This window comes from Temnothorax nylanderi, unplaced genomic scaffold, assembly GCF_030848795.1.
Source record: "Temnothorax nylanderi isolate EJ_2023f unplaced genomic scaffold, tnyl_v1.0 TNYL_tig0280_pilon, whole genome shotgun sequence".
NCBI classification, from domain to species: Eukaryota; Metazoa; Arthropoda; class Insecta; order Hymenoptera; family Formicidae; genus Temnothorax; species Temnothorax nylanderi.
In genome coordinates, this window is record NW_027249342.1 from 156,649 (window position 1) to 179,671 (window position 23,023).

Here is a 23,023-nt window from a genome sequence, read left to right on the forward strand (position 1 = left end):
CAGCTCGCCAACGAAGCATAAGCTCGTCCTCGCAGAGGATCTCGGCGGTCGCCTGTTGTTGCACCGGTTGCGAGGACGAGTGCTGTTGCTGGTAATGGCGTTGCTGCTGACCCAGCTCCTGCTTATGAGACTCGTTCGACTGCGTTTTCTCTGGTTGATCCTGCATGTCGTCTTGTGGCTGATTCTGGAAATCTGCCGCTGTCGCCATGGTGATTCGCGTTCTCCGTACAACTTCTCCGCGCGACAAAGCGTGCCCGTATCCTTACAACTCGGTACCAACTGCTAGCAACGTCGAAGCTTGTGGCGTCCCGGCTCAGAAACTGAAATCAGAACACGTTCTGCAGATATTCTAGACACGTGGCACGGATCCAGAACTCGACATCGTTGCTGGATGATCGCTTAAAAAATGTATTGGTGTGACATACCTAACCCTCAACTAATTCTTGTGTATACAAAAAGAAAACTGCGTCTTCACTCTTATACAGACACTATATATACAGACACAGCGAAAGACTGAACTGAACCAAACTTTTTGTCACACGCAGGTATAAGCTGGCCGGCCACCGTCCCAAATATTTGTTCCTATTGTCCCTTTTGTTCCTATTGTTATAGTCCCAAGCGCTCTCTCTTCTTCCCTTACTCCTACTCTTTGTACAATACGACTATGAGTAAGTATATATATTTGTTTCTGCATATTTTTGATATTATGTCAATGGTGATAAATCAATACAAATTTAAACAGGTTTTTCGCGATAGCTTGCATATATATAGTTATGTAAATAAATAAAAATTCGAAAAATTCGAAAAATTCGAAATATTGCAATATGGGACCTATAAAAATAGACATTTCAAGCTTTTAATTGCTTTTTAAAAACTTTTCTAGCGCAATTTTTCGAAAAGTTACGACGATTTCAAGTTTAATGAAAAATGTTTTATGAAAAATTTTTTAAATTACTGAAATTACTGAATGTCAATGGCAAAAAAGGTAATGCAGCTTGTCATTCATAAAATAAGAGCATTGAAGTAAAAAACCGTGCAAGATTTCCTAGCATAATAGCCTAGTCACTTTAGATAAAAATCGAAAAGGCAAAATATATAGAACATTTTGTTTAAACCATCAATTGTACAAAATTGTCCACTCTTTAATTTTCTACTGTTATATTTTCTTTGTAAAATCGATATTTAACGAGATATTTGCAAAAGAATGGTATTTGAGCCCTATTTGTTTAATTATTTTTCTTAGCGACCACTGTACAATGGTAAACTTTTTCCCCTTTAATGCAAAAATGAAGGTCTGTGCCGAAATTCAGTTTGCTAACATTTTTTCTGAGGTTTTGCTCGATTTTTGTCTAAAGTGACTGGGCTATTATGCCAGGAAATCTTGCACGGTTATTTTAAATTTTTACTTCAATTTGTTTATATTTTATGAATGACAATTTGCGTTACATTTTGCAAACATCAATTTAATTAATCAAATTTGTTGCCTTTTTACTAAGGAAATTTGTTACAAATGCTTGACAAAGTATGCGTTTCTCAGATTTGACTAACTAGGTTTTTGTGTTGAAACTTTACATCAGTTTTTGGAATATAAATATTCTGTCTATTTTTTGTTTCTTTCTTTTCACTTTTAATCATGTTACTAATTTTCTACGATATAAGCAATAATAAAGATCAGTATTAAATTTGTAAGACTACTTTTGTATTAATTAAGCTTTAGAAATTATCATCAAAGTATAAAACAATTATTCTACTGTTTGAAATAGGAACTATTGTAAATGTAGTTATACAATAAAACTTTAATTTCGCTTGTCAAATATTGAGACAGGCTGCTTATTTTTAACTTTATTATTAATTAAACAACCTTCACGCGACGCAGCCGGGTCTGTAGACGTCGGGACTCTAAGTTTTAATACAAAATTATTTGTTGAGCGCCAACCAATTTTTATAAAATTGGTAAAGTAATTAAACAAACAGAACTCAAAGGGTGGATAGTTGGAAGGACCCTTAGATTGATCATTCGAGATATATATAAAAAATTAAATCCAATATATAACATACTAAAGTACTAAACGATATATGTATAATATACTAAGTAATTAAATCAGTAACGTAGATTTTGACTCGGGCAGGAAGATACAGATTTATTAATAGATTACTTATATATATACAGTTGCTGACAGGAACTCCTTTTCGATAAATTCTTATCAGATATAATACAACGATCAGATATTAACTTCGACGATCTTACACAATGAACGGCGATCCGACTAATCGGGGGAACGACTCCCGGAATTACAAAGGTGTGTACAGCTTTCCGTAGAGTGAGTTTTCCGGAAATCCGGTTCCTAGAGGAAAAGGCCCAGCATGGGCCGCCTTGATAGCTGGCGCATGCGCATTTCATTAATTTCGCCAGTGGGCCTATTAGATTCGGACCTCGAATATTCGGGCAGCTTTCTTCGGCGGACGCTGGTTTGGCGTCCTTGTCCACCTTATGGGCCGAGTCTGAATATGTCTAATATCGCTGTCTTTCTTCTCTTCGCTTCTACAATTAGCTGACACGGGTCGCTTTCCCACCGATATAGTTTCTTCATATCCTCGCCTGAGTCATTCTAAACATCAATATAAAATATTATACAGAATATATATATATATATATAGGGGAGACCGGGGCTATGTGTCCACATTTTACGCTTTTTTCAAGTTTACTAAAAAACTAATAAAGATATTTGGCTAAAATTTTAATGGTATAACCTTTCAACCTTGCTATTAAAAAAGAACATAATTAGAATCGTTGATCTTTTAACATTTTAAAGAGGCAAATTTTTTAAGTGGACAAGTCAAGCGTAGACAGATAGCCCCATATGCGGGGCTATCTGTCCACATTTGAGGGGCTATCTGTCCACATAATAAAAAACACATTATTTATATTAATTTTTATACTTATTTATAATATTATTTATTATTAATATATAATATTGAAAAAACTGCCTAGTTGTTGGAGTCAGAGAAGTAGTAGGCACTTTGTGTAGATTTTTTGACAAGTTTCCTGGCGTAGAGCTGACTTTTCTTTATATACGGTGGCATCAAACTGATTTTGAGTCCGTTGCAAAATCAATGTGATGAGTTTCTTTTGTCCCCTCAATTCTTTAATCTTTTTTTTTATTTAGGGCCTTTATTTTATCCTCGGCAGCGTTTGAAATAGAAAATACTCAATAATTTAAGACAAACTCATATATTTAATTTGACGTGTATTTTTAAAATAAAAATTTGGTGACGATTCTTGAATCGCAGGATCAAGTAGTTGCTCGTAGATCACTTTTTTACAGTAGCGAGTGAGAGCCCGAACATTTATTCCAAAGTCTAACGCTGTTTTTACGAAAAGATTCTCGCTCAATTTTTATTCTTTTAATCACTCTAAATATAATTTTATTGGATATGTCTACCTTATCCGTCTTAAGGAAAGTCTTTCTTTTGTAGTTACGCACCATTATCTATTTATAAAAGAACAATTCGTCATTGAAGTATGGACACATTGTCCCATCAAAAATAGGACAGATAGCCCCGACCACGTTTTTATAATCTACGATATATCGCGATCACCAAATCTATCCTCTACAATTAAGCAACTCAACATATCCTGTATTTTCCTATTAATACGACCTTACTCTATCGCTGCATACAGAACTCATTGTCAAATGTTTATTTATTATATAATAAACAAGGTTTAAAGTCTCACCTTCATGGAACTTGACAACATCCAAATTCACAATTTCGATATTCATAACGAGTGCATGCAGGATCGAACAATGAATTTTCTATTAAATAGGTTTTACACCAAGGGCAATAAGTTCATGGTGGAACCAACAAATAGAACCTATTAGTTTAGCAGAAACCCCGCTATCGCTAGGAGCTTATCTCATAATAGGGGACTTTCCTCTATATATACAATATTACAATAATATAAATTTTATTTCAGTTATATTGGACTAGATCTAGATTAAAATTAAAAAAAAAGAAAAATCGCTGAATTAATTTCTTTATATAATTGATATATAGTTCTTAACCATCGAACTTCCAAAATTCATTGAACAGTAAAATCGGAATAATCGCGCTGAGAATTCTATTTTTATAAATTCGCGAAACACGAATGAGACCACGAATCGTCTTACGATTCTATCGCCAATGCTCGCGCTGCTCTTATCAGCGATAAGGTCATTGTCCCTCGGAGTTCACCGGTCGTGATTGTACCTGCAGAAAGTGTTATGGCTATCGATCGAGCGCAGCACACTTCGATACACTATTCGTACAACTAATAACGGCCAAGCTCTAGCACGGGGGCTATTGAATCACAGCGAAGCAATAAGGTGCGTAAGCATTAAACCCTTTGTGGAGTGTCACGCAATTTTCGCTGCATGACCGTGAAGTGACTATAGGGATCGGCTTTAATAGACTCATAGACCACGCAATTTTTGCTGCATAACCGTGAAGCAGCGTATCAACCACCGCAGATCTATAACCGTCAAGGATAGCAGCTATAATTAAAGCTATAATTAAAGAAAAACACAGCGTCTCGCAAAACTGTTCGAGCAGTCTTGTTTAATTTATAAATACATTTGATTTTACTCGCCACTGTATTTGTAGATCTACTTTTATTATACACCAAATTATCCACAAATTCAAAAGCTTGAAAAATTGTAGACAGTATCGTAAAATATCTTTCATGCCAATTTTGGAAAATTTTATTGACTGACGTTATTGTATAATTATTATTGCATAATATTAAATTGTGAAACTAAAACACATACGTGGAGAAAATAGACCTTCGCAATTTAACATACAGATCAAATACTAGATAAATGAAATGTAAAACTATTTATCAGATATAATATATTACGCGTACAATAAAAAGTTTTTATATTAATCTATAATAATCTATAAAATATGTAAAGAACAGTTATTGTCTATAAATTCGTAGATATCCACAGAAGTTATTAAAATTAAGACAAATGAAATGTATAAATATGCTGGAACTCTCTTATTTCTTCTTTGCAGATCACGTTCACAAGGATGCAAAGGATCAATTTCATCGTTGACTCAAGCGACGTCCACAAAGAGAGCAACTCCATGACAGTGTCTATTATTACCATACTGTCGATGGATAGCTCTCTTCATAGCGAGCGCTTTACCCTTAAATTTTGAATTCTCTTCCACCGCCACGTTTGACACTTCCTTGACAAAATAAAAAAGATAGTTATTAATTAGAGAGAAAAACGCCATTTACAGCCCGGACTGAATCTTGATAGTCTAATAATAACATTGTGTGAATTTTGTACACTCTTTCCAAACTTAGTAAACTATGTACCGATTTTTTGTCGGTCTTTAAAATACAGCTCTTTGTTGCAACAGTAAATCCACTAAACTTAAATCGATAATTGATTTAAATTTTGGTGCTAATAAGCATCCTTATTAAATTACTGTAAAGAATTTATTGCGAAAAATATTACCCTAGCCAGAGTTCCAGCCTGGACCTCTTTACATTCCGTGACGGACGTCTTTACCAATTTAATCACCGAAACACGTGGTGATATTTATCGTAATAACCGGTTAATAATAGGAAGAACATATTTTTCAAGCGACATATATAAAAGATAATTATATGCTACACTGACACACATAACAAATATCAATATCTTAGTTACTCACATCGGTACACCGTACTCCTTAGTGTTCAGAAATCTCGTTCGCAAATATCGAAAACAGGTATTCCAAAACTATCAGTAAATATTTTAACGACTATTTTCAATGATGTAAAGTCGGTATTTCTATGCCAATAACTTGTTCAGAGATCAAAAATTTATTTACATGAAATCTATCTGGAATTAACAATGACTCGTTATCTCCTCGCAGCTTATTTGAGGCTTTACTAAAATCTTTGTCTACTTATAAATAAGAAGCTATCTAACGTCTTAATATTAAGATAAGCGTCATTTACTTCGCTTCTGGTATCTGTAAGTGGAACACGTATCATCGTGCATATATTTATCACGCCTGCCCGAAAGAATGTTTTTCGCGAGAAACATCATCGCCAATAATTTATAATAAAGTCTACTTAATGTGTACAATACAGTTATTTAATTTTTTTTATAAAATGTTTTTATATAACATCGTATGCTAAGAGAAACTTTCTCGAAGAAAGAAGTTTACTAGCCGTAATAAATTTTGCGCGATAATCGTTATCGCGTGAGAGTCATTATACGCAATACAGCGATGGCGTCGTAACACGAGAACCCCGGGTAAACTCATCAGTAAGATTTTAACCTGCTAGCATACCGAAAGATGGATGAATTTGCCCATAAATATTTATTCGTTCTATTTGCTCTATGATGTTAACAATTCTGAATAGAAATGAAGAGGAAGAGATTTAAGAGTAACACTGAGTCGCCATTTGCAAAGTGATCAGCACATGTTTTATCTAATAGTATAAATAAAGATAATATAAATTTAAATTATAAATTTAATGTACACATTCGATAATTTTTCAGAAACAAAAATTCTCGACAGTTGCTCTTATAAAAAGTAAAAGATCCCTTCGAGATTTTTTTAGAAAAACTAACTTCCAGCTTTCTGCAGTCTCCAATATCAACTCTTAATTCTCAGTCCACAGCTTTCAATTTTTTAGCCTCACCTCAGTTAACCCCCATCTTACATATTTTAGTTATTGTTTGATGAAAGTCGATACTGTAATTGTAAATTCTCACACAAATCAAGTACTTGATAATTATTTTATTATCTTCGCGCATTTGATTCAACCTTCTTAGCCTAATTTTATTAATATTTAATGTACGTACAATATATGTGTTGCGCTGAAATGTATTCGTCACGCAACTAGCTTCTCTGTTCATTCGCGAAACTCATTATTTCAGCTTCATTTGTAATACGCCGGCCAATATTAGCGTTCTGCTAGCAATAACTGGTCCGCGATCGCAGCTCAAGGAAGGAGGCAGCCCCTGACGCTAAAGTGTGGGCTGGCTTCGACTTAGCGGCACGGCTCGTTATCGGGAAGGTGCGAGGAGCCTCTTCCTCTTTAGCGCACCGCCATCTGATTGCACCGCAAACATAACTGCTCCGCTACCAGCTCGTGCCACGACTCATTAACACATTCTTTTGGCCGCTCAACGATACCGCGCGAAGCACGAAAAATTGCAGGCAGTTCGGTGCCCCCTAAAATTAATCGTCAAATTAGATACAGCTTCTTTTATATTGCTTTTCACTCCATCAAGGCGGGAAAAGTTTAACGTAAGAAACGTCAGAGAATTTGTAATAATTTGTAGTAGTCTCTATCTCTTTTGACATCTCGGTTTTTCATCGCGACAACTCGATAACTCGTACACTTATAAATATTCAATGTTAACAAATTAGATATAATAATTATAATAATGCGACGGACGATACATATTTCTCGTTCTCCGTTTCCCTATAAAAGATCGATATATTGTGCTTCCACCTGTAATTCTTTCTGAAATCGCAATGCGGTTGGTCGCAGATATTCGACGCTCGTAAGATTCCAGAGTCGTGCCAACTTCGCGTCACCCGCGTAATTAACGTGCTTCAACTAATCCATGTACAAACCTGTATGATATAAACGCACGTCGCGACGACATGACATTCCCGATGGAGCGAGATCGTTCTGCGTTCTATTTACTCAGATGACATTTTCACCGCGGTTACAAGCAACTGCTTAAACAGTACGTTGATTCGGTGATTGCGGCGCCGAAAGGTGTTGGAATTTTAGTTGGAACTTTAGAAATTGCTCCTCGCATTTTTAACGGGTCTTCAGACTAGTCTGAACAGACGCATAAAAGACAATTATATTTTTAATAAATTTAATAAATAATATAATTTTTGTAATTAAAATAAAATTATTCATACTTGAAAGATAATTATTCATAGTTGATAATGAAATATTATTTGATAACAAAATAGAATAATTCTGTAAATTGTGTGGACCTTCATTCTAATATTTTAGAAAAGATATTCTAAAATGTGTGTGACTAACTTTATCGCAAATAAAAAAGGCAATTTAAATATTACTAGCTTTAAACTTTAGTACTATTTTTATATATAAAAAATAAAATTTCTTTATTTTATAAGCTGGTATTAAGTAGAAAAGTATGATTCTTTCAGGTTTAGCATTGCGTTCCACGCAAGAACTTCACATTTGGACTATCGAGAGACCTGTTAATAAACCATAACGTGTTCATAAATAGAAAAGTCAGCCCGCGTTTTCTATCACTTGATATCGCTTGATGAAACACGTACGAGGTATCGTCTTTGAGAGCCGCGATTGCACCTTATCAGCGGGCGATACGGCGATAAGGTGATAACGAGGCGACTCACTCTGGTATTACCAAAAATCCTCGGCAACCTCGGCAATAATTCCTCGAGTAGTAAATTTTAATAAATTGCGCGCACAAACGTTCATCGGGGGGTACGCATACCCCGGCGGCGGCCGGAGAGTTGCCAGCAGCCTGCATTAATTACAACCACGTTAATTTACAAGTGGTTGCACGTACTCTCCCGATAGTTTACACGCTTGCATTACGTAATCGATTTTAGTCCATTCGCAATCGGTATATTCTTTTCTTCTGGGTTGGCTGTGACAGACAACGTCCTCCCGTTGCGGAGCACGAAAACGTTTCCTTTCTCTCTCTGGGGAAAATAACAAAGTCGCATGATACGCGATCGCTGAACGTTAATTTAACAAACAAGCGCAGTTAAATTTAAAAAAAATTAGCGATCTACGTATTACTATCTCTGCGATATATTATCGAAATACGATATTCTGTACTACGATACGATCATCGCTGAAATTTTCGATCGGTGATGTAATAACTCTATGCAACTAATCGAGTTTATGCGAACGTTCACGACGAAATCTTATCTTCACTGACAAATTATTTTTGAGGAGACTCGCAAAGACTGCCGTAAAATCGTCCGACTATAAGATAAAAGAAATAAAGCGAAACGGAGCAAAACAACTCGATAAAGCGAATTATGTCGCGTTTGTTTTACTTGAAGACATTTGCATTTTAATTTTTAGAAAAAGTATCAAAACATGATAAACAATTAATCCATTAATTAAGGTATTGTAATATATAAACTTCAATATATATGTAGTAGAATTGCTATAATAGCTTCAACTCATGTTAAAGACATAATATGTAAAACATTGTGTATTGTATATTAAAAATTATGAATTATATATTTAAGTAAATTTTAATCATTGAAAAAATATTTATTCCTGATAGTTTGATAATATTTGTCACATTTCATACTTCGTGTTATCATGATATCAATAAAATATACCACAAAGTAATTTTATAAAATTATAAAAATACTATATGAATAATACTAAAAATAAATTATTCGTTTAAAATCATCCAAATTATCCAAATTTGTTTAAAATTATTCAAATAATTCTTAAGGCTTGTTCAAAGAACGGCATCTTTAATCTTATTGCTTTATTTTAAAGCATAATATTTTTCTTTAAAAAAATAATACAAATCTGTTGTATATTTTCTATTAATTCTTTATCTCAATAAAAATCCATTTCTGTTATTTACAATTACGTAATTAGTATCGTTGCGCTTTCATTTTTTATTATTTTCTTATCATGCAGAGCTACTGCACTGCATCGAAAGGACACTATAGCATTGAAAATTAACTTCGTTATCACGTCTTTGCGATATCTATTATTTTTTTTAATATAGGAAGTTAAATTTAAAGTATATAAATAAATGTGTATATAACATATACATACTTGTATACTTTATGTTAAATATTTCATGCCCCATTTTTATTGTGTCGTATGTAATTTATATTTAATATATTTAATATAAATATATATTTATATGTTACATATTTAATAAAAAACAACATTCCTGTCATTCCTAAATGCAGCATTATATAAAAAAGCAGCAATTTACACTCTAAAATAATAATAAGAAATTATTAATATAATTTTTAAAATGCATTTTTCATTTTTATCAGAATTTATGATTGCAAAACATAAGTATGAAAGTTATAAACATGGACAGAAATAAATCTTAAAGATTTAATTATATCCGTGATTCCAGTTTCTTTATTCCAAAATGTTTCAATTTATTTAATAAATTATCGTAACAGATTCCAACTACTTATATAAATATAAAAAATTGAACCGAATGAGTTATATTACGTACGTGTCTATATGAGTATATTATACGTAATGAGCGTATTAAAAGTATGTTTCAGTCAAATAATAAAGGTATTATTTCCTTATCTTATATTTGAAAAGTCAGAAGAGATAATTTTAATTCCTTTTCCATGTATCGTGTAGCGGATTTATGGGGTACAATAAGCTTTCCACGTAAAATGTGACTATTGCGATTGTAGCAAAGCCGATTGCATTAAATCCAGATTTCGAAAAAACCATTTAAATTATTCCTTAATCGATCAATCCAATAGCATTGATATCTTAATAGCAGTTATTTATTTATTCGTTAATTTTCTAGATTCATTATCAATCGCTTTGATATCACCTTCATCGAATATTAATTAATCGTTAAGCTGTAATGCTTCGTTGCAGACTGCAAAGCAATAACGAGGTATATATTTTCTTCTTTAAATCAATTTTAGCTTTAAAACAAATAAGCTACTGCTCTATTTTACTAGTATTAGTTAATTTTCACATAATCGACATATGTACATTACAACCGCATAAAAGTTAAAAACGACGAAGGACACAGCTTAGTATCTACTTAGATAGTCTTTTTCTTTTAATGAATATAAACGAACAAAGTTCTCATATTGAAAAATTATTTCCTATGTTATAAGCTGTATGGAAAATATATGTATAACACATGTATATTAGGACATTTAAATATTACCGTTTTATTTTATGCCGCACATTTAACGCTAAGTGTTGTTGTTGCAAGTGTTTCTTGTATGCATACTGCGTGTAATTTTTATATCATTTTTGTGTCCGGTGTAAATAATATCCAACTTTATTTGAATAGTCATTTATATTTAGTCAAGCTCGAGATAAGGGCAAATGCGGTGTTAAATACGCGCTAGCAAATCAAAGTTTGGCTCTCGATTTTGCACTGATAATCAAGCTAATCATTGTCGATGAGAATCGATTTAATTATTCGCTATTAACGCTATTGCTGTACCGTCATCAATCGTATATAGCAATGACAGAAAGGGAAAGGCACTTACTTTATATATCACATCTAGAAAAAAGAAATTGTAAAGACATTATGAAAAAATTGAATAATTATCCTTGTTCGATGTTTTGTTACATAAAGTTCTACTTCAACGGGCTTAAAAATTCTGTCCGTTGTTAACTCACGAAAGAAAAAATTAACGTATTCATCATCAATATCTGTTAATTTTAATCCTCACGATTTTCCAATCCCACGTGTGATAATCAGGATCACAATCTAATTGTGACAATAAATGTGATAATTTTCTCTTCACTTTATCGCCGTCGAATATTAAACCGGTCGTAATTAACCAGTTGCGGTCTCGGCGACAAAATACCTCACTAACGTTAGGGTTGGCACGTACATCCCGAATTATCATTTCCATAGGCTGATGAGTAGCGACGGCCTCGCGACTGTGCGTTACGTAACGAAAGTGGAGCGTACGTTTCGTATTGCCCCGCGAGCGCGCGATTGTTCCTTCAAATTTGCACATGAAAAGACACGAACGACTGAGCGAGAAAATGTATTTTCAGGAAAGACGAGCGCCGGTCGTGAACTCGAGATATTTCATGGAAAAACCGAAGGTGCGATCGATCTTATCATAAAATACCGATCGATAAATCTATCCTGATTCCACAATCAATTGTCACGTTTTCCGAGCAACACGAAAATCTAAAAAAAAATGCGTACAAAAATGTCGGATATGTCTGAAAAATTAAAATGTCTCGATATTTATGGTTGTTTATCATTTCGCTTCGGTAACTGATTCCCAGGTCGTCGTCTGATGTTATTCGCTTCGACACCCGATTCCCAAATCGATCTCGACGACGGATCGTCGTCGAGGGCGATCCATCTGGCTTACCTGTGGAAATCCGATCGAGCCGCGGAATCGATCCCCGCGCTGCGGCTGATCCCCCCAGTTTCCGGCGAATCCTCCGGATGACCCGACGACGAGATGATCGGCGCCGATATACCAGAGCGCCGATCGCGACCGGCGATACGGCGAAAAATTCGCGGCAAACGGACTTGACGGAATGAACGGACGAAGGAGGTTCAAGAACGAGTGACGTGGACGTCCCACGGCGTCGACTCATATACTCTACCCGCGCCAATCTGACGTCACGGGCGCGTTTCTTATCAGCTAGAGGAGGCCCAACACCTGTAAAGCCCACACCTGTCGGCGGTGAGCTTAAGCGCCGTCGGAAACACGCCCAACTCGTCTGGCGACGACGACGACGACGACGACGACGACGACGATGACGACGACGATGATGATGATGATGATGATGACGGAAGTTTTCGTGGAGCGCTACCCGCAGATCGCCCACAAGTGCATCCGGTGCTCGATACCGCGTTAGTAACATTAGGTCCCCCTTATTTTGGGTGCATAATTGTCTAGTTTTCTAACATTTTAATAATAGTAATCCTCTAATATTTTAAATTCCTTTTTTTTTATTTTAATTGAACAAGAGAAGTATAAGACGTCAGCCCTTGGGCCAATTAGATAATAAAAATTGCAATTTAGTTACTTTATAGCTAGCCATTCACTTAATAACTCTTGCGATAAGTTAGTTTTACAGCTTCCGATTATTCAAAATATATGAAAAAATATAGATCACGTTAATTTTTTATCGGGAGATATTTTTATGAAAATTTAAATGCGTTGCATCGAAACTTAATCTTAATAATCTTAATAAATGTTAGAAAATTCTTGTTATTTTTTCAGCGATTTGGATTGGGGTCCCATTTAATTAATAGATCCTATTTATTTAGCAGACAAGTTATGTAATTATTTTCTGTGAAAACAACCATGTTTCATCTTTTTATTTCTTAGAGAAAATTAAGTCCCTGCACTCTTGACCATTGATTATCTTGCTCGAAAAACAAGAATTAGAAACGGAGAATAAGAAACGAGATAAAACTTGGCGTTTGTCACTGATGGTCAAAGCAGTAGAACTTCGCATTGTCATTGATGAGACGTTATGTAAAATGAACTTCCTGGTATGGAGAAAATGTTGTTAAGCTAACTAAACAATGCTTTTAATGGTACGTACGAAAGTTTTCAGTACAAGTTAATGAATTAATTTTTCCAGCAATTAATTTTTCAAACATTAATTGCATGTTTGAAAAATTTGGAGACTCATAAAAACTGAAATATAAAATTGATATACATTCGCATGCAATTAGATCATTCCTGTTCGGTTATAAACAATCATTTTGACGTAAAATTTTATTTATTTATTTATCCTCTAGCTACATAATTTTATAAAAGTATGTTTTACAATAAAAAGCTACTAATGTTGAATTTTTATATTTTCCTTTTCTGCCATTTATATGCTATCGCGACGTATAGATCCTATAATTAAGCATTGCATTCCTCCGGATGCAATCTTTCAAATTTCCGAGACTAGACTCGAGAACACGAGGTTGAGAGTCGTCTCGCTCTGCTCTTGGGTAACGAGAAACGGGATGAATTTACGGCCGCGGTGCCGCGCCGCGTGCGATATCAATGGCAGAAGCAAACGAGTCGGCCGAGGCAAACACCGGAGCGAACGTTAAGGGAACGGTGGAGGAACGAGGTGGAGACGAAACTGTGAGTTTTACTCCGACGGTGTCACGCGGGTTTACGTGGAGGCGTTGCACCTTATCTCGTGTCCCAGTTATATCACCACGCCGCCGCGGCTTTGTTGCTGCTACATCTATTCCGATCACGAGCGACTGTTTCGTCTGCCACGTATAAGAATGTTCTATTTTATCAAAAACGTACAACCATTTCTTTTACAAATTTTCAGATTCCTCGGACCAGTTTGCCTCAGATTGAATTGAACACTCCTTAGTTTCTTCATGCGGTTTCTTTTCGTTTTCATTAAATAGTTATTGTGGAGCGACTTCCACCGGTAGCTAGTTTGTTTCTGGAAAGAAATATTTGATATGGAAGGATAACAGAAAACAATTTATTAGCCTAAAGTTAAAAATTACATATTTTGCATTATTTGAACTAATAATATAGAAAATATAATTAACCGAGTATAGATGTTGAAGAATGATAACATAGATATTACTTAAAATAAGGAATATACATTGATATCTTATAAATTACTAAGAAATAATCACACAATCGATCTTATAAATACATTTAAGACAAAAGCATTACTTTGAAAAAGAACGGCAACTGTTAGTGATTAACGAGAAGCACAGTAAATAATCACGGTAAATATATCTATATCTTTTTCACGGTTTGTAAGTATACCAAAAGCAATGGCACTAAAGAAGCAGCAGAGGCACTGAAAAATCTAAAAATAAACGCTCGGTCGTCTGCACTTCTTACACGAGAGAGAATTCCTAGAAGGCCGTATTGGAAAGTAGCAGTAAGATTAGCCAATTGTCCTTTGTAAAAGTACACATGCATATTTACGCACATGCATCGTCACCAAACGGAATTTAGATTTCGCTTATGCATATACGTAGAGTATATAAGTTTGGACACGGTCCAGATTCTCACCTGCACGCGTCTTTAAAAGTCTTTCTAGCTTGATCGAGCATTCGCTTGTACATGGCGAGGTCCGATGCTTTATCCTGCTGCACGGTATCTAATCTGGCCTTCAGTGCGAGACACTCCTCTTCTAGTAATTCGATTCTACGTCAAATGTAAAAATATCGATAGTGACAGGAAATGTAGACTCTAATACGTGTTAAAAGAGGAATCTGGGTAGCCAAATCTGTCGAGATTTTGAAAGCGTCTGTTATAAATTTTGTCGATAAAATGCCAGCAGAGAGAGACAGAGAGAGAAATATAACAGAATCTGCTAGAATATAATGGCATTGACTGAAGAAACTGAGCAAAATCTGCCGTTTTGTAAACATTTAATGATATATTCCATTTAAATGTTTATGAAATGACAGATTTTGTTTTTACCGAGAGAAAAAATAGTTACAGTTACCACAATTTCACTATAATTTTTAATTATTTTCCAACTACATCTTTATAGTTATTTTAACAATGCGAATTATAGCTGACTCAATACATTATTATTGTCATAGCTTTTAACATGCATATACATGGTTTTATACACTATAACTTTTGTGATTTATGTATAGTAAATATAGTAAAATCTTATAAATATCATGAAAGTGACCATAATTGAAAGATCTATGTATATAAGATTATTTTACGAATATTACAGCAATTATAATAATTACTATAAAATAAGAACCCCAACCATATAATTATTTTACTATGCAATTACAGTCGGAAATACCAAACACTTTCCTCTCAGTGCGACAAACCGCTGTCAGATTATATCGACAGGCTTTGCTAGCAAAATACGAGTTTAATGCGGGCAGATGATACCAAATCTGTCGTAATATCTGAGCAAATCTGCTGTCAATCTGTTGTCATACTGCAGACAGTTTGCTTACTGAAAAAGAAACAGATTTTACTTGTGATATAACTTACTTATAACGAACTTCATCGGGGTTAGTAGTTTCCTCCTCCGTTCGTAGACTCGACATCGATTTCGCGCAAGATCTCGCTCTATATCTCGTATCTACTTTAGCAAGTCCCACTCTCTCTTTTTCCGAATCTCGCAATTTCAATTCTAATTTCGCACATTTACTCTTTTCCTTGCGCAACAATTCCTTTTAAATTAAATTAAATATTTAATTATTAACTGTAGCTATAAATTTCATAATTTACAAAATTTTCTTATCCAATTTCAAATCATTCTTTGTACCAGTTTAACATTATATTATCATCAAATAACAATTGTTATTTAATTCCGAAATCAGTAAGTTAATTCTCGTTGATTAATTGTTAAATTTTATTACATCTATAATTGTGCCACAAAATTGAAACGTCCCTTTATCGAATTAATTATCAACAAAATTCTTTAACAAATATAAAAAAAATTATAGCTTACTGCAAGTGCGTCAGCTTCGTTCCTTTCCTTGTCCAGTCGTTGATTAAGTAGTGTTACCAATTCTAACAGTCTCACGCGTTCGGCTTCAGCAGCTAGAGCCAAGGTCACATATTCATTTGGTTCGCCTAAGCTTCGAGGACTAACAGCTGGACTGATTTGCCGCTCTTCGGTTAACCGGAAATCTGGATAAAGCGAGATTCGGCACTTCAAAGATTCATCCGACAGAATGCCATTTCTAAAATTGAAAAACAAACGTATTTCTTTTTATTGGAACGGCATAACTCGTATTTATTATTTGATATGAGTGATTTGCTCATACAGACCTCAATTTGTCAATCTCGATCTCGCGTTCCTCCAATCTCCTGCGTAATCGATCGACGTGCAACTGCGTTGCTCGCAGCTCGTTCTTGATATTCGCGTTCTCACGTTCGATCTTGTGTTCTCTATTTTGTACTTCCATCTCGTGATCTTGATACCTTGCTTCGGAAATCTTCAATCGTTCCTGATAATGCCAGATATATTACACTTTGACACATTAAAACCAAAGGATTCATAATATATATTATATGCTAGAGAAAAGTTATCTTTTCGTAATGCTATATAAACACGCATTTGTAATTAATTTTTTATTAAATTCTTTACTAAATATTTTTTATTGCCACTAACGTTAAGCGCGTCAATTAGACGATCGTCGTGAGACCTTTTCTCATTCAACATCGCAATGTTTCCTTTCGCGATACTCAGTTCTTGCTCCAATATTTTTATTCTCGCCTTGGAAGCATCGAGTTTCCTCTTCAAAGCCTCCAACGCTACTTCCGCTTGTCTCAGCTCTTTCGCTGTATTTTCTATCTGTTGCCGTCTTTCCTTCTCAACATTCCGGAGATATGCCAAATTTTGTCGATCTTGAAAAGCTGAATAAACAACTTAATTGTCAGCAAACAAATAAATGGCCACAATCGTATTACAAGTCTCCATTATATATTGTACGGCAACGTTAATTAACAATAAATCTGAATAAATAAACACAAATACATTGAATAAAATATTAAGTAAATCTTTGTTAATAAAAATAATTCTGATCGCGGAGAATCGATTTGGTATATAGAAATAGGAATATATAAATTTTTTCTTCTACCGCAAGATTCTTTCTGAGATCTTTCGTTTTCGGACAATCTTGTCTGCAGCTCCGCCAATTTCTGCTGCAGATTTCGGATTTGCTCGGCTCGTCCACGCCAACCGCCCGGTGCACTCGAAAGCGCTCTGATGCTGACGTTTTCACCCACCTCGCTGCACAATAACTGATACTTGTATCCTTAGTGATAATTACGTAGAGAAATTTAAAAAAAAATCAAGTAACAAAAGACGAGACAGCACGACTCGCCTTTTTACACAATTATTTCCCAATTATACAGATTTGCTTTTCTCATATCTCTCTATCTCTTTATTCTGATCTCTTTAACTTTTTTTACTTTTCAAAAGTAATTAAAACAGATGCTTGGTTTCTTCTATAAAAACCAGTCATCTTTTCGACATTAATTAAATTTGCAGAGCAACAAGAATACGAAGAATACCTTCTGTGCTTTATTAATCTCTTGCCTAAGAGAGGCACACGTGTTTCTGGATTCACAAAGCTTCGCTTGGACCCGTTGCAATTTGTTCTTCAAACATCTAAATCGTTCCTCGTCACCTTTGCCTAATAAATTTTTTTTTTAAATCTTTCTCACCTATATTGTATCTTGATTTCAGTTATCTTCGGCATTACAAGTACACGAAAAATATGATATATTAAAATGATCGAGTAATTACAGCAAATTATGAATTTTTAAATTAGTACAGAATCATTAACGAGTAGAAAATTGAGTTATTGACAGTGAGAAAGAAAGAAACCTAACAATTAACCTTCATTTTCTCAAAAACTTCAATCGATAATAACTCTTCTTCAAGGCTATTTTAATTTCTAAACAAAGCTAACGAGATAAATATGCGAATCCGTATATATATTGTTGGCAAAATAGAGAGGAAATGTGAACTAACTGTCACCGGAATCCTTGCGCACTTCGGATTTGAGAATCTGTTGCAATTCCGTTCTTTGGCGCCCTAACTCGTCGTCTTTGATGACCAGAGTGGCCTCTAAATTCTTGCATTTTGTTTTCAGCGCTTCTACTTCGGCAGTTCGGTCCCTACATTTCTTGCTGAGTTCGATTAACTTCGCCGTGGCTGACTCGGCCGTCGTTGCATTTTGCGAATTCTGTTTTTCTCGCGACAGTTTCCGCAACTTCTCTTCCGTTTGCTCAAATGCTCGTCGCAAACATTCATTCTCCGCCGTTAAGTCCTGTTATACAATTAATATCTACACTGCATGAAGTAATACCTCTGGTCTCCCGTGCAGCGTGACTATAGTCCGGTGTGCTGTATGTCAGGGAGAGGGGTTTTTAGTGGGTGCAAGCCCCACATATCCTGGTAGCCGGGACCAGGAATGCGCGAGGCATTTCCCCTCTTCCGCGTAAACAAAAAAAAAATTAATATCTACACGATAGTGAATTAATTATTAATTAATAAATAATTGCATGGTGTATTCAAAAGAAATATATAAATAATAAAAATATATACGTATAATACATTGATAAATAAAATATAAATCCATGCATAAGAACAAAGACTATTTTCGTATAATAGCGTAAAGTTTTTTAAGGGGGGTGAGCTAGGTCTAATAAACAATTAAAAAATGATATAAATAAATTAATTATTATCCTGTAAGAATTATTGTGTAATTAATTATTGTGTACGAATTATAGCTTTCTTTATTTTTTATATTGATGTAACTTTGTAATACATTATATAATTGGGGATTATAAAGCCCCTTGCACAATGCCAGGCAACAGGCAATAGGAACAGGGAATAGAAATCAGAAATCATGTATAAATGCAGAATAAACAGTGACACAGGCAATAGGCACAGAGTTTCCGTCACGTTGGAAATTCTGTGCCTATTGCCTGTTGCCAACCAATCATAGCATTCGAATTTTTTAGGTTGTAATTAACGATTTTTTGGTTATTTCCTGTTCCTATTGCCTGTTGCCTGGCATTGTGCAAGGGGCTTAATAAGGAATAGAAAATTGAATATAATTCTATTATACTTACACGAATTCGATTCTGCAAAAAGTTATTTAACTCCTCTGGAAATATGATACGTTCGGAGAGTTCTTTCTACGCAAAAGTTGCATATGTGAACATTCACAAGTAAACAAAATGTACAATACGAGCACAATGAAAGAGATGTAATAAAATATTGATGATGCGTACATACATATACGTTCAGAAACTATTACACATCATTTGCGACCCACATTTACTGCCGACACTAAGAATACGTTTAAAGACAATACCTCTATAAGTTTAGTTGACGACATATTTTCATTATCAAGAGAATCGTTTGCCTCCAGCTTGCAATCTGCCATTCTCACATTAAGCACTTAATAAACAACAATTCAGTTTAATCTTGTAAGATGACAGTACTTTCGAATAAATCGTCATATGCATTGCATTCCTGTTTGTACGTTATCCGCCGAATGATTTGAGTGAAATTGTGCCAACGTTTCCTCCTCTCTTATGCAGAATTACGAATTATTGACAATTATTGCAAGACTGCGGAATAGTACGAATCCAGAAGTGACGATTCCGTTCCATTCATGAACGTATTATTTTTTTGCTAATATCAAATATGTCCACGCTAAATGATAATGCGAATATGCGCTCGTTCTTTGTTTTACAAATACAATTACATGACATATGGAAGATGTGGCATTTGGATTACATTTAATGCTTCGATAAGTTCTCTTTTTTTTTACAATTAGTATATTTAAACGAAGTATATTTAAACGGAATTACAGATATGTTTTACATGTAATTAATTGAACTAACCAATAAAGAAGGAGATTATCGCATGAAAATTGGGAGCCAATATAAGTTGATATATTTACCTAAGATTACATTTAACCAGCCTTAGGCCGGTTCTACATTGGTCGTATCGTAGCGTCGTAAATCGTGACTCGTAAGAGTCATAAGAAATTGACCAACCACAGTCGATTATTCTCCTCAAATTCGACTGTAATTGGTCAATTTCTTACGACTTACGACGCTACGATACGACCAATGTAGAACCGGCCTAAAATAACATAAAAGTAATCGTACAAAATAAAACATATTTAAAAGAATCTTCCATCATTTGACATAAAAAATGCTTTCTTCTTGAGAAGTCACTCTTTCATTCATAATACTAAACGTTTAAAACAAATAATTTTGTTATTAATTCTTTTGTTACTTAATCCTTTTTATTTCAATTTTGTTATCGGTTCTGCGACGTCTTACTTTTCCTTCTTAAATGGCTTCTTCTTCTGATTGCCGCCAGCTAATTTTCCAGCCTTCTGAAGCGCTTGCAGCTTCATATTTTTGGCAACCATGAACTTTTTCGTAGCGTCATTTGCCTTTTTACCGCCCGCAGGTAGCGAATATTGAACATTTATCCTCCTTTTGTTTAAGAATGTATGATTTAACGAGAGTCCTTTCTGTAAAAATACAAAAATTGTGTTGCAATAAAAACGATTAATAAAGATATCATAGCGAAGATAGTATAAGATGCTCTTACCTCAAAATCTATATTATTTGTCACCTCCACATATGCAAAGCCACGTGGTGTTTTATCTGGCTTAGTCGGAATTCTGATGCTGGTTATTGAATCAATCTTGGTCAAGAAATGCCGTTTGATCTCATCTTCAGTTATACTGTAAATTAGATATTCAGATTACAATCTACCTAAAAAACTAACAAAAATATTAAAAACTATAAAAATTTACTTACTTCAGTGGTAAATTGCCCACAAACAGGACATATCGCTTCGTCTTCTCTCCTTTTTGCTGGTTATCCAAAGATTGCGGAACTTGTTTATTCTTGTTTTGCTCTTGTTTATTCTTATTTTGTTCTTGTTTATTTTTATTTTGTCCTTCTTTCATTCTTACTTCTGAAAGTTTTTTTAAGTATGCTTTTCTAAGTAAATCTGTTTGAACTTCATCTTCTTCATCTTCTTGATCTTCTTCATCTTCTTGATCTTCCTCATCTTCCTCATCTTCGACATCCTCTTCATTTTCTTCATCCTCTTCATCTTCTTCATCCTCTTCATCTTCTTCATCCTCTACCTCTTCTTCATCTTCTTCGTTCTCTACCTCTTCTTCATTTTCTTCACTCTCTAACTCTTCGTCTTCATCTTCATCACTTTTAAATTCTTCTAAACGTTTAAGTATTGTCTTCTGAATTTCTCTTGTTTTCCTGATTTCGTCTTCTTCGTCCAAACTTTCTTCCTCAATGTCGCTATCTTCATCATCTTCCTCGATGTCACTGTCATCGTCATCTTCCTCTTGTGGTTTGCCTTTGCTCTGAATATGTTTCTTTTCTGCTTTCGTTTTACCCTCATCATTAGCTTCCTGTTTGCTCTGCATCAATACATTTTCGCGATGTTCCGCTTTCTTATTCCTTTTCTTTCCTACTACATCTAATTTCTCTGAATTGTCTCCAGATTCCCGCAATTTTCGCTTAAGCACACCCAACAACTTTTTTGCTCTCTTCGACAATACTTCTCTGCTCTGGATTTCTGCTATCTTTTTTGTTATCTGTTCGACAGTAAGATCACGTTGGTTATAAGGACGCGCTGGACGCCTTTTGTTTCGTTTGTTAATTCTATCGCCAGTTTCTTTCATAGATTTAACGACAGTTAATTCTGTCTTTTCTTTTGTATCCCTCTTCGTTTCTGATGATTTGACAATGCTACTTTGCTGTTTTATTGCCTTATTCTGCTCCTTTTTTTGCTTATCCACTACCTTTAAGATCGGCGCTTTTTCTCCCAATGTGGGATTTCCATTTTGTTTAACGCCAGCAAGTTTGGCTTTTTTGGAGCCCTTCTTGAATTCATTGATATTTTCTTGTTTCTGATTTGATTTTATAGAAACAGAAGTTTCGCTAAGCAATCGTTTCTTTGCTTTCTTATCCTCTACCTTAGTCTTCATTATCAAACGAATATTCTGCAATGTAAAGAGAGAAATATATGGAAATAAGTGATATACGTGAAACGATACGTATTCAAATCCTGAAAGCATGATTAAGAGCAGTTTGCAAAATTTCAATCTCACCACGTGAAATATATTTTAGCCACGTGTTGGAGATTATCCAAAGCATCCGGCACATTTAAGTTATGTAAAATACGTCTGTTTCATCTATAAAATATTTGCAAACACATTCACGCGTTTAACTTACCTTTCGAGGAATGACTCGAGATGCTTTTCAGTGAAAATCGTGAAATAATCGCCAACAGGACCGTTCTAAGGTTATGTTCTAAGCGGCGCGCAGCGTGCAAGCTCCGTAGAACACCGTAGAAGAGTAGACAGTAATGGAAAATGGAATACTACAAGACCGCAAGATGGAGGCGGAGGCGGAGTCGGCGGAGAACGAAATTATGGACATGGATCGAAACATCCCATCGACATATCGATCCAAGCTACTCCTGATCATAATCGATAGTGCGATTGTTGCAGCCTTTGATTGATTTTAATGATTATTATTATTTTAGCAAATAATATCAAATATTATTTCGTTAATATAGATTATTATTAATTTTTTTAAGTTATTTAATTATAACAAATATTCATGTTCCAAAAAGCTGATTAAATATATAAATATATATAAATACCGATGCACAAATAGTATTTTCCTTTTTCCATTATTATAGTTTCGTGAATATGATTTCTTTTTATTAACAATTAATATAATAAGACTTTTATAAAATTCTATTTTTTAAGTTGATGAACTATAA

General features: G+C 34.5%; 2 protein-coding genes and 1 pseudogene across 2 annotated transcripts; all 3 read right to left on the reverse strand.

Moving 5' to 3' along the window:
* Window positions 1-2,114: 2,114 nt before the first annotated feature.
* Window positions 2,115-14,092, reverse strand: LOC139780481 (uncharacterized; annotated as a pseudogene).
* On the reverse strand, window positions 13,470-19,622 carry LOC139780482 (uncharacterized). The gene is made up of 10 exons (XM_071719118.1): window positions 19,551-19,622; window positions 18,200-18,497; window positions 17,737-17,858; window positions 17,301-17,463; window positions 16,832-17,067; window positions 16,489-16,667; window positions 16,166-16,400; window positions 15,703-15,884; window positions 14,749-14,883; window positions 13,470-14,158 (listed from the first exon to the last, which is right to left on the reverse strand). Exons 1-10 carry the CDS (start codon window positions 19,620-19,622, stop codon window positions 14,113-14,115), a joined length of 1,668 nt encoding a protein of 555 aa, XP_071575219.1. The 3' UTR covers window positions 13,470-14,112.
* A 341-nt stretch (window positions 19,623-19,963) lies between these two features.
* Window positions 19,964-22,620, reverse strand: LOC139780465 (uncharacterized). Its single transcript, XM_071719098.1, has 4 exons — window positions 22,468-22,620; window positions 21,022-22,235; window positions 20,810-20,945; window positions 19,964-20,729 (listed from the first exon to the last, which is right to left on the reverse strand). The coding sequence occupies exons 2-4, from the start codon at window positions 22,218-22,220 to the stop codon at window positions 20,529-20,531; spliced, it is 1,536 nt and encodes a 511-aa protein (XP_071575199.1). The 5' UTR covers window positions 22,221-22,235; window positions 22,468-22,620; the 3' UTR covers window positions 19,964-20,528.
* Window positions 22,621-23,023: the final 403 nt, after the last annotated feature.

Excerpts from the sequence above, each read along its gene's own strand:
- LOC139780482 (XM_071719118.1), bottom strand. The coding sequence starts at position 19,622 with ATGGCAGATTGCAAGCTGGAGGCAAACGATTCTCTTGATAATGAAAAT. Across the intron at positions 17,859-18,199 it reads GCGCAAGGATTCCGGTGACA|GCAAAGGTGACGAGGAACGA; the intron begins GTTAGTTCACAT and ends AAAATTTATTAG. Across the intron at positions 16,401-16,488 it reads ATCGAGATTGACAAATTGAG|AAATGGCATTCTGTCGGATG; the intron begins GTCTGTATGAGC and ends TTTCAATTTTAG.
- LOC139780465 (XM_071719098.1), bottom strand. The coding sequence starts at position 22,220 with ATGAAGACTAAGGTAGAGGATAAGAAAGCAAAGAAACGATTGCTTAGC. Across the intron at positions 20,946-21,021 it reads GTGGGCAATTTACCACTGAA|TATAACTGAAGATGAGATCA; the intron begins GTAAGTAAATTT and ends TCTAATTTACAG. Across the intron at positions 20,730-20,809 it reads CAAATAATATAGATTTTGAG|AAAGGACTCTCGTTAAATCA; the intron begins GTAAGAGCATCT and ends GTATTTTTACAG.